The sequence below is a fragment of the Bos indicus x Bos taurus genome, chromosome 10, assembly GCF_003369695.1.
Source record: "Bos indicus x Bos taurus breed Angus x Brahman F1 hybrid chromosome 10, Bos_hybrid_MaternalHap_v2.0, whole genome shotgun sequence".
Classification (NCBI taxonomy): Eukaryota; Metazoa; Chordata; class Mammalia; order Artiodactyla; family Bovidae; genus Bos; species Bos indicus x Bos taurus.
Window position 1 is genome coordinate 49,886,935 of NC_040085.1, and position 12,536 is coordinate 49,899,470.

Consider the following 12,536-nt stretch of genomic DNA (forward strand, 5'->3'; position numbering starts at 1 on the left):
GAAAAGTCAATAATATGTGTTTTAGAGTTTTGGCATTTCAGGACCTAAAGTACCAGTAAAGGGTTTTCTTTTTTCAGAAATGAAAAATCTAAGATAACCTGTCATAAAAGTCAAAGTGACATGTACTTATTCAGAAATGTAAGGCTATGGTTTTTCCTGTGGTCATGTATGGATGTGAGAGTTGGACTGTGAAGAAGGCTGAGTGCCGAAGAATTGATGCTTTTGAACTGTGGTGTTGGAGAAGACTCTTCAGAGTCCCTTGGACTGCAAGGAGATCCAACCAGTCCATTCTGAAGGAGATCAGCCCTGGGATTTCTTTGGAAGGAATGATGCTAAAGCTGAAACTCCAGTACTTTGGCCACCTGATGCGAAGAGTTGACTTATTGGAAAAGACTCTGATGCTGGGAGGGATTGGGGGCAGGAGGAGAAGGGGATGACAGAGGATGAGATGGCTGCATGGCATCACTGACTCGATGGACGTTGAGTCTGAGTGAACTCCGGGAGTTGGTGATGGCCAGGGAGGCCTGTCGTGCTGCGATTCAGGGGGTCGCAAAGAGTCGGACACGACTGAGTGACTGATCTGATCTGATCTGATCTGAAAAGAATGGAGAGGCCATTAATATTCACTGAGCATCTACTATGTGCCAGATTCTTAGCAGCGACTTCCCCATTTAGTCTTCAAAATAAACCACTAAGGTAAATTTTATTATTCCAATTTATTTGAAGGAAGAAAAATGAAGCCCTGAGAAGTTAGAAAAACTTTTTCCAGGTCACATATCTGGTAAGTTAGATTTGTCTTTGACTTTCAGATACATGGCCTCCCAATTTTAAGGTCTGCACAGGGGCTGCAGAAGAGCATGGCGCTTGCTTGCAGAAGGCAGAAGTCAAGCAGGCTTGGGAAAGAATTTCAGTTGCTGTCACCTCAGGGATGCGTCAGCCCTGTTTGAGGAACATGACTTTACATGTTCCCACTGACCATGTCGGGCTATTATGAGATAAAAGTAAGAACACAGATTGGAAATCACTTTGAAAATTTCTACTTGGGCCAAGTGCCATTGAACTCCAAGTAGTTATTCTGAGGAATCTGACAGTGCCAGGGTCAACAAAGTCAGTAGGTAATTGATGGGCAGTGTGTATAACTTCGTATGCCTGGATAGGATTTGTTGAGAATTAGCAAGAGCTGAAAACACACAGAATGAGACCAGCTCTGCACACCTGCTTCTTCACCTGAGTACTCACTCTGCAAACAGTCGGCATTCAGGAGGTCCTGACACTTTTCGTGGCACTTCACTCCACACTCCGAACACTTCATGCCTTGCCGGGCAATGCCCCATAGGAGCCCTTCACACTCGTAACAGTAGGTAGGTGTTGTAGCCGTCCAGACCTCAAAGTTGTGTGGGGTGGTGGAGGACATGGGGTAGATCAGTGCCTGTAGCGTCTTCTTGAAGACATGTATTTTCTGGGAAGGTGAGAGAAGTTACCAACGTAAGGTACATCAATGGATCTGGAGAAGTCCAACATAAAACAAACCATGTTATCACTTTTTCCTGAAAATGCTATTTTGAGAGAACTCTTTAATTATTTATTTAAGTGATGACAGTCATCACAGTGACTCTGCTTAAGTATTCTTCCTTCAATGCTCCAGGGCCCGATTCAGTAATTTGAATACTGCTGCTAAGTCGCTTCAGTCGTGTCCGACTCTGTGAAACCCCAGAGACGATAGCCCACCAGGCTCCCCTGTCCCTGGGATTCTCCAGGCAAGAACACTGGAGTGGGTTGCCATTTCCTTCTCCAATTTGAATAGAGAAACTCCCTAATTTTCACATGGGACTGGGCTTCAATGCTGTGCAAGGTTCTTTCATGGCAGCACAAAGCTCTGGTTTCTTGATAATGACTACATCCTCTGTCCTGTTACTTCATGAGCACAAGGATGATGAACATCATGCTCACTGCTGGATCAATCCTCAGAGCATAATCTAGTCTACGGCTTGAGATAGATATTCAGGAAACACCAATTCAAAAGTCAAAAGAAATTTATATTAATATCTTTGGTCTAAGTTGGTTCTTGGTAAAATTATAAAGTCATGGAAAGTATTCTGAATGCTGATTTTAAACTTCTACAAACACCCCTCACTCCTCCTTTGTATCTTAACCAGGCCTCACCTCCCTGATTCTAACATAACATCCTCTGTAACATGACACCCCTCCCCAATTCCGAAGTATACTTCTAGAGATCTTTCTACAGGGACTTGCTTTCACTGCCTTAAAGGGAGATATATATATTTTTTAATTTATTGGGATATAATTGCTTTTCAATGTTGTGTTAGTTCTGCTGCATAGCAAAGTGAATCAGCTTTATGCATACATATATCCCCTGCCTCTGTGGTTTCCGTCACCACCCCATCCCACCCATCAAGTCATCACAGAGCTGAGCTCCCGGTGTTACACAGTAGGTTCCCACTAGCTATCTACTTTACACATGGTAGTGTATACATGTCAGTGCTAATCTCCCAATTAATTCCACTTCTCTCCCCACCATGTCCACTTGTTCATTCTGTATGTCTCCATCTCTACTCTTGCCCTGTAAATATGTTAATCTGTACCATTTTTCTTGATTCCATGTATATGCAGTAATATACAATATTTGTTTTCCTCTTTCTGTCTGACTTCACTCTGTATGACAGACTCTAGCTCCATCCACATCTTTACAGATGACTGAATGGAGATAATTTTTAACAGTGCAGGGAAGCCATTGGTGAAGTGAGCACTGAACAAGGAGCCCAGAGGCCTGAGTTCCTGAGCACAGGCTCTGTTGCATGACAGTTGAAATGGGCTTCAGAAGGCAGGAGCTGTCTTGTCTCTGAGTGTTAGGGCACAGCACCTTTTCATGGCATGAAATGAACACTGTGCTACTTGAGAGTCTTATAATCTATGGAGAGATTTAAGTTCTCTAATCCTCAATTTCCTGCTCTACCTGTCTACTGTTTGTTGATGATCAAACTGTGTGACAGTAACAAATATAGCCCATAGACTTCACATACTGAATAAATGCTAAGTAAGAGTGCTCATACTTCAGATTTGTTTAGATGAGTCTCTTCGCTTCTCATTTCCCACTCTGCTGGTGACTCGCTGGGGAGAAAGACCAGCACTCTCTGAAGTTACATTTATAATTCCCCACAACCACCTGATGCCTGGTGAATGGTTGTTTACACAAATTCTGTAGGAGTCTAGCTGATAAGCAACACTAGAAGGGAAGTGCTTGTGTTTTCCATTAATCATTCTTAAATCTCATTTCAGAGTATCTTCCCACGGTGTTGAAATGGTTACCTTTCTATTATTCTTCAATTCCAAAGTATGGAAACGGCACTTTTCCTTTTATCAGTAATTCCCCTCACCAGGCATTTCCCCAGAATATATCTGGTAATGGTACAAGGAGTTTCCCTACAAGGAAGCTAATCTTCACTAAAAATTCATCTATCTTTTAAAAAGCAAGATCCAGCCTTGCCATTCAATGAGGGTCTGATCAAAGTTCTTTACATTTCAAGTGAGTCTACACAGCAAAAGTGTGTTCAAAATATGGGAACTTCTCAAGTAGGGGAACCCCGTGTTAGGGTTTATATAGAACAAGTGGATCCATCACTTTTCAATAAAGATAATCTGAGTCAATAAATCTCTTGGTTTCATTCTTTAATGAAGATGTCATGTCTTGAAAAGAACTGTTAAGAGTTCTATTAGAATTAGAAGCATGTATTATTCATCTTTGCTTCACCTTTACTACCTAGCAGAGTGATATTTAATATCTTTGAAGTGAACTGAATGATTCTTGGCATAAGAGATATACCATTAGTTCTACATAGACAGTTTTATGTTCTGAGCTGAGGGCCTGGGGGACTGTGTGATATGTGTGTGTGCATAGTACAGAATTGTTGGTTTAGCTAAAATAAAACAAAAAAAAACCAAGATTGGAGTTCAGGTATATTTGCAATTGCATAATTTGTTATTTTAGTAGGGGTAAAAAACAACAATTCTAACTGGAACACTGGGTAGGAATAGAACAGAGTCTGCTACTGAACATAAGAGAGAGATACATATTAACTTAGAAAGCAGAGTTTGGCAGATCCTTTTCCACCTGAACCACAAGGGAAGCCCAAGAATACTGGAGTGGGTAGCCTATCCCTTCTCCAGCAGATCTTCCTGACCCAGGGATAGAACCGGGGTGTCCTGCATTACAGGCAGATTCTTTACCAACTGATCTATCAGGGAAGCCTCGAGTTAGACAAGCAGTTGCTTTTTAATATGAATTTATCCACATAATTTAAATTTAATGATTAACACATTTTATCTAATCCCCTATGTCCATTTTCTTTTTATTGAATTCAAGTGATATACAAGCAGTCCTCTACATTTTTAGGCTGTAGTAAGAGTATTAATATAAGGAACACTTGCTAAAATATTACACATGTTGAAGGAAAACAAGTGAAAGACAGTTTTGATAGACAGCTGGGAAGGTTTCATTGAAATTGAAATGTTTGTTTTGGTTTGGTTAAAGAAGCATGGTCCATTTCATGAGAAGAGAAGCTAATTTCAAAAAAGAAGAAACATGGAAAATTGATCAGACAGCACATCAAAAATCAATTGAATAGGGCATTAAAATAAACCATAACATTTGAAAGCTATAGAAGCTGGACAAAAACATAAGATAATTCACTAGAGGGTATATGTCCCCAGTCTCAAGAAAATGATAATATGGGTTTTTCATTCTTGATTTTGGAGATATGGGCATGTGTTTACTAAAGCTGAAAATCACTCTAAAATAAATGGTTTATGAAAATATTTCTTATTCCAGCAAAGCATAAGATAGAATGATGGTCAACATAGAAATTCAGGAAATCAATAGCTAAGGAAATCATGGAAAAATACATCTGATATGATCATCTCAGGAGAATATGGTATACTGAGGGAAAGAGTGTATTTTTAGCAGCAAAATAACAGCAGATCAAATAAGATTACAACGACATAGCTTTTGTGGAATAAGGTGAAAACCTAGGATATGGGGCACTGAATGAAAACAAAACAGAAGAAAACAAAGGAAAACCCTAAAATGAGCCATGGGAAATGGAAGTCTGCCACTTACCTTGGATTAAGAATTGGATTAACGAGAAGAGAAAAAATATACACATATATACCCATGCATACAAGGACTCAGAGTAGATAGAAAGATAACTCGGTGCAGGTAATAGGATGCTAGCTGATGTGAAAGGATGGGGACTGGGAATTATGTTATCAAGAGAGGGTCTCTGGCCTAGGTAAACAAGGAACCAGACATATGGAGAAGATGGTTCAAAGAACAAGCAGAATCCTAATTACTGGAATTAGGACTGAGAGACAGAGTGGATTCAGCAATTTGGGAGACTTGCCACTAATCTATTTTAAATGTTTCTAAACTTTTCAAATCTTGTACAGTCAATGTAATATTATTAGCTAAAATGAATGTTCTGATAATAATAAAATCTTTGCTCACTGCAGAAGTAATTTATAAACCGAAAAAGCCCTAAAATAAAAAATAGCTTAATCTTTCAAATTTAGGCATAGTTTGACCCATATTCTTCCAGGAATTTTTATATTTAGAGCCAGGATATCAGGCTTTTGCAGAGAAGTAAAAAATAAGAAACATTACTTTTATACTACTGAAGTGATTCCAGAAAATAAGGCAATTTTACTGTGTTTCAACAGTGCCTTGATCTGTAGAAATGAGAACAAGGAACACTTTCACTCAGATAAGACTTAATAACCAAGTATGACCTATGGACTACAAAGGAGAAGATGCGCATATTTTAGACGTAGATTTTGTTAACAATTCATGCCCCGAGAAACTGGAATTTAAAGCAAGTTGCTCTACTAAATGACTTCCTGAACAATTAGGACTCTGGAATTGCCTTTCCTATTGACAGCTATACGGGGAAATTAGAATGAGTCCAAGAAATAAAGCAGTCAAGCCTCCTACCGAGAACAATTACCAGTGTTCTGGGGCCACCAAAATTCCAATCTACCAACTGTTGACACTTAAAACAGGAACAAAGCCTGGCTGCCTCCATTTGCCACATACCTTTTCTCTCCCCCTGCCCCCATGTTAACCAGCGACTTAACTAATAAAGTTCTATTTTTCTTCTCGTACTCCCTCACAGAAATATGCAAACCATCATTTTCTTATACTTAAAAAAACAATCACATTTTGATAATTCTAGGGAAAAAGTATGCTTTCTGTTTTTAAGTGTATTTCATGTGCTTAATGCATGCTTTTTAGAAAAGAAATCAATTTACTGCCCTGTATGTATCATTTTGCTATTTCTGGACAAAAGCATCAGAAAGATTTGCAGAGCAAAGGTTAGATAAATGAGACCTTTGAAATTTGTTATGAGGACAGAACAATGGTAGAATAAGATCCTGAGCATAAAAACAGACATAATTTCATGACTGATTTTTTAATCAAACTAATCATTACATAAGATTGACACCAGAAGGTAAAATTACTCAGGCAAAATTTTTATAGCAGAACGTACAGAGACTAAAAGTTATGTGCCTCTACATGGAACACTTTATGTAGTTTGTTTTTGCTCACATTGTTTTACTCACATTACCACTGATCAAGTAACTAATAGATTGAGTCCAAATAAAGAGAGTAAAAGAGTGATAAAATAGATGATTCAATAATTTAAGAAGAGGACAATACAGGATATACACCTTAAAAGATAATTTTGTTTCATGCCAATATATGACAAGGAACTTGATCTGATAACAAATTAGGACAAATTTGTCATGTACTGTAAGTATCGGTTTTTCTCCAATTCAAGCTTTCAATGTGTGTGTGTGTGTGTGTGTGTGTGTGTGTGTGTATATATATATAAAGTGGTATAAGATGAGTAACTTATTAAATATAAGAGGCCAGGATGGATTCATTTTGATATTTGGCAAAACTAATACAATTTGTAAAGTTTAAAAATAAAATAAAATTTAAAAATAAATAAATAAATAAACATAAGAGGCCAAAAATAAGGTGAATTTCTCCACCGGGGGAAACATTGGACATTTTAATGTGGAAAGGTCTAGTTCTCATCAGTTGGGGCAGAGCCTGAGTTTTTATAAATCTTCTGATAGAGGTCATGAAAGAGGAAGAAGGATTAGGATATTATAAAAGGAAAAGAGAGAAAGGGGTGAGCATCTCTCTTAAAGGGAACCTATTCTACTGTTCTCTTTTGTAACTAAGAAAGTCACTCATACATCTATGAAAAGCTGTGTGGTGAAAGAGACAATCATAAAAATAATAACTAATATTTACTACATATTTATGTGTCCAAGGGGCTCCCCTGGTGGCTCAAACAGTAAAGAATTTGCCTGTAATGCGGGAGACCCAGGTTCGATCCCTGGGTCAGGAAGAGTCCCAGGAGAAGGCAGTGGCAACCCACTCCAGTATTCTTGCCTGGAGAATTCCATGGACAGAGAAGCCTGGTGGGTTACAGTCTATGAGGTCGAAACGAGTTGGACATGACTGAGCAAGTAACACTCACTTTTTACCATGTGTCCAAAATGGTTGAAGTGCTCTCAATTTATCTCATTTGATTTCCCCAACAATCTTCCAGAAATATTAGTATATTCAGTTTGTATATTGAAAAACTAATCTGGCAACCTAGCCAGAAAAAAAAAAACAAAAAACATCATTTTACTGTTTTTTGTGGGAAAAAAATAAAACATTTTACTATATAGAAGGGGCTCAAAAGAAATATATTCCCCAGTTATCTCAGAAAGTTTTTAAAAAGGAACTTAATGACAAAATTACAAAAGTGGATTCTCTGGAAACCTAGGAGATGTGTTTGGAATTCAGTTAAAGTCCATGGGCTTTGATCTTGGGCTTTTCATATCATTTTAAGATATGACATTCAGACTTGCCTCCTACCTAATGTTGCACTGAGAGTAGTAACCAAAGCCTAAGCACTTTCAGATCTTTATATGTGTGTGTGTGTGTGTGTGTGTGTGTGTATTTAAGACAGGGTTATTGATCAACTTTAAAATTTGAAAAGTATTTTAATTAAACATTCAAAAATTATCTACTTTATTAAAATAAATAGTATAGATAACTTCAATCTATTTAATGGAAAACAGGGAAACTAAAGAAAACTCAATCTACAGAATATAAACCTAGAAAGGAAACAGAGTAAAATGAAGAGAAATAGTAAATTTAAAAAAAGTAATAGAACTAATTCACCCACAAAATAGAATTCACCCATAAAAAGGAAAATTCTGAAATTAAATTTTAAAATCAAGTTGTTTTTCTGTAAGATATGAATAAAGACACAATAAAATGTAAATAAAGGGCTAGAAAAAGTTCTATCACAGAGGATACTAACCTAATTTAGTGAAAGTGAAAGTGAATATCACTCAGTTATCTCCAACTCTTTGTGACCCCATGGACTTCAGTCCATGGAATTCCTCAGGCCAGAATACTGGAGTGGGTAGCCTTTCCCTTCTCCAAGCCCGGGATCAAACCCAGGTCTCCTGCATTGCAGGTGGATTCTTTACCAGCTGAGCCACAAGGGAAGCCAAAGAATATTGGAGTGGGTAGCCTATCCCTTCTCCAGCAGATCTTCCTGACCCAGGAATTGAACTAGGGTCTCCTGAATTGCAGGTGGATTCTTTACCAACTGAACTAAAATTTAGGGTAGCTGTATTAATATCACATAGAATATTTTTAAGGAAAAATCATTTAAATGATTATTAAGATCAACTAGCAAAAGTTGAAAGAAATTATTAGAGGTATAGAAGCCCCAAAACTTATGTACTAAAACAGAGAAAGCTCAGATGTGATATCTACAATGCTGATCATGTATTAAGCTATAAAGTGAAAGTGAAGTCGCTCAGTCGTGTCCAACTCTTTGAGACCCCATGGACTGTAGCCTAACAGGCTCCTCAGTTCATGGAATTTTCCAGTCAAGAGTACTGGAGTGGGTTGCCATTTCCTTCTCCACCAGATCTTCCTGACCCAGGGATCAAACCCAGGTCTCCAGCATTGCGGGCAGATACTTTACTGTCTGAGCCACCAGGGAAGTCCAGCAATCCTCAATTAAATAAGAAAGACTGAAGTACAGTCCATCTCCTTTGAATACAATGCAGTAACAAAATAAAGCCCTTATCTTTGGAATATTAATGAAAACACTTTCCATATAACTGATGAGTCAAAATACTAATCACTGGACCATTTACGAAACAATTCTATCTAAACAACAAGAAAAGCACTATATATCAAAATTTGTACAATGCAGCTAAAGTGTGCTAAGAGGAAAATGGATAGTTTTAAATGCATACGTTAGAAAAGACAAAAAGAAAATTAAGTTATACACATGTGGTTAAAAATATAAACAAAAGCAATAAAATGATAGATATAAAATCTTTGAAGTTTGGAAGGAGAAAGAAATTGAGAAAGGAATACACAGAGGGTGGAAATATTCTCTTTTCAAAGCTAAGTGATGGATATACAGGTGTTTGTACTGTTTTTCACTTCGTTGATGCTGTATGTATTTTGTGTGTATGCGACAGTTAAAGATCCTGATGCTGGGAAAGATTGAGGGCAAGAAGACAAGGGTGCAACAGGGATGAAATGGTTGGAAGGCATCACTGACTCAGTGGACATGAGTTTGAGCAAACTCTGGGAGATACTGAAGGACAGGGAAGACTGGCATGCTGTGGTTCCTGGGGTTGCAAAGAGTCAAATAGGACTTAGCAACTGAACAACAACAATAGTTAACAGCAACAATAAAAATTAACAAACTACATATTCAACTTAGTAAGTTAGAAAAATAGCTTCAGGATAAATACAAATAGCAGAAGATGAATTCAAATAAGATAAGAGCAGAAATAAATGAAATAGAAAGCAAATCAAGTATATGGAGTCAACAAATGCCAGAGAATCTCTTGTATACTGATTTACAAAAGAGAAAAAAGTACAAATAAATAAGATAAAAACAGCTCAAGCTTTTATGAATGATACAATTATATGAACAATTTGATAGTATTCAATTTGAAAATTTAGAAAAAAAGACAACCTTTGGGAAAAATATAAATTATCAAATTGACTCAAGAACAAATGTTTAAATAACAGGAATAGAACTGTTATACTAAATAAATTGATTCAGTAGTCAAATAACTACCCTCAAATAAAACAAATGACCCCCCCCCCAAAACAAAACTACAAGACGGTTTTAAGAGGCAAATTTTGTCAGTCTTTCAAGGTACTGTTGCTGCTGCTGCTGCTAAGTCGCTTCAGTCGTGTCTGACTCTGTGCGACCCCATAGTCGGCAGCCCACCAGGCTCCTCCGTCCATTGGATTTTCCAGGCAAGAACACTGGAGTGAGTTGCCATTTCCTTCTCCAATGCATGAAAGTGAAAAGTGAAAGTGAAGTCGCTCAGTCGTGTCCGACTCTTTGAGACCCCATGGACTGCAGCCTACCAGGCTCCTCTGTCCATGGGATTTTCCAGGCAGAAGTACTGGAGTGGGGTGCCATTGCCTTCTCCCTTTCAAGGTACAGCAACATGCATTTCACATAGATCATCCCAGAGAAGTGACAAAAAGGAAAGCTCCCTAGCTTATTTAACAAAATTAATTTATTATTGATGCCATGATTGTTCAAAGACATGGTAAACCATAAGCCATTTTACTAATGAATATGGATGCAAACATTTTACATAATTAGCAAACATATGAGAAAATTGAAGCCCAGAAAATTTCAGTAACTTGCCCAAGTTCGCTCAGTTAATAAATGGCAGACTTGGACCAACACTTTTCTCAAGCCTAGGACCATGCTCTTGAAGAAGGCAAGAAGCAAGACCAATAGCAAACACTGCTTGTAATGAAGCCCCTGTCAATCCTCCCTGCAACCTGCCGCTCAGGTGCAAAGGCGACAGGGATGCACTGGGCTCAGCATGTACTCTGCATTCTTGACCTTAAGTTCCTACTTCACTGCCCTGATGGCCATTGCTGTGCCTGGCAAGACATTTCCTTAATGCTCACTCTTTTTGAAATAAGTATTACTGCATTAATTTAAGGATGAGCCTGAGGGAGATAAAGTGTAAGGACAAGAAATGAGTTCTGAAAAGCAGTAAGAGGTAGAGCTGAGATTCAAACTCAGATCACATCACTTCAACAATCATTTATGTGGTTTGAAAGGATTCCTGTTTCTGAGCAGGACCCTAGACTCCTTGGGTGAACTATGAGCCTTCAACTTTCAGACTGAATCCCAGATACTAGGCAGGTGGTTCTGACCTGTTTCCTTCTCCCATGTATTCTTCTAGTGTCATGCTAGGAACAGGACCCAGATCTGATTTCCTGATCACTCTCACACCTAGTTCTTGCCAGTCCCTTTGCTTTTGCCTGAATCCTGTATTGGAAGAAGGACCTCTATATCCCTAGACAAATCAACCCTTAGTGAGAATTCACACACTCTATAAGCATGCCCTTAGGCCAGCCTCCTAAACATGGCCATCAACCCAGATAGAATAAACCATGTTTGAGAATCTCTTTTAGCCTTGGTGATTTGGGTTCTTCACTCTGAGTTTCCCATAACCATCATCTATGCTATGCTATGCTAAGTCACGTCAGTCGTGTCCGACTCTGTGCGACCCCATAGACGGCAGCCCACCAGGCTCCCCTGTCCCTGGGATTTTCCAGGCAAGAATACTGGAGTGGGTTGGCATTTCCTTCTCCAATGCATGAAAGTGAAAAGTGAAAGTGAAGTCGCTCAGTCGTGTCCGACTCTTAGCGGCCCCATGGACTGCAGCCTACCAGGCTCCTCCATCCACGGGATTTCCCAGGAAAGAGTACTGGAGTGGGGTGCCATTGCCTTCTCCCAACCATCATCTAAGCCTGTCTTAATTTAAATACCCCACCAACTAAGAGCTTCTACTAAGAACCATGGCAACAGTCCTTGGGTGACTGTTATCTCAGCTCTCCCTTCACTACATTATAAGCATCATGGTGGCAGGGATTTTTAGATGAATTGTTCTCTGCCTTATTTCCAAAATCTGAAACAATGCCTGAAACATAGTAGACAGTCCATATTTGTTGAAATGTTGAGTGGATTTGCTTTGATTGTGCTACTGTTGGGTCCAAACCTAGGAAATTATCCCTGAGAAGGCAAGCACAAAGCTAAGCAGTATAGCGCCAGGCAGATTACTGTGTATGAATACCAGATTGTTATTCTGTCTTGTGTTATTCAACCAGATTGGACTATTTAGAAATTTCAGGCCTTTAGGGCTAATTAGACTGAGATTCCCAATCAACCCCAGTAGCTCCCATGGTGAGTGGGAACTGGTGACGGATGCAGCACTTGGCAGTGATTTGCTCACTGCCAACTGTGTGTCAATGGAGATGGTGCTGGCCTACCCACTGTCAACTTGCCTCAGACTTTATAGCACTTTCCTTCCTTGGAAGAGATGACTGAGATTTTTACTGTACATCTCTTTAATTCAAATAGAATAGGGCTATTCAA

The 12,536-nt window shown here is 38.7% G+C and overlaps 1 protein-coding gene across 2 annotated transcripts in view; it reads right to left on the reverse strand.

Annotated features, from left to right (window-relative positions):
* The window catches only part of UNC13C (unc-13 homolog C), a 706,036-nt gene that overhangs the window by 395,345 nt on the left and 298,155 nt on the right, over positions 1 to 12,536 (reverse strand). For both annotated transcript variants that reach the window (XM_027553963.1, XM_027553962.1), the window contains one exon: positions 1,240 to 1,459. In XM_027553963.1, coding sequence (XP_027409764.1) covers positions 1,240 to 1,459 — 220 coding nt within the window. The remainder of the gene's footprint in view (positions 1 to 1,239; positions 1,460 to 12,536) is intronic.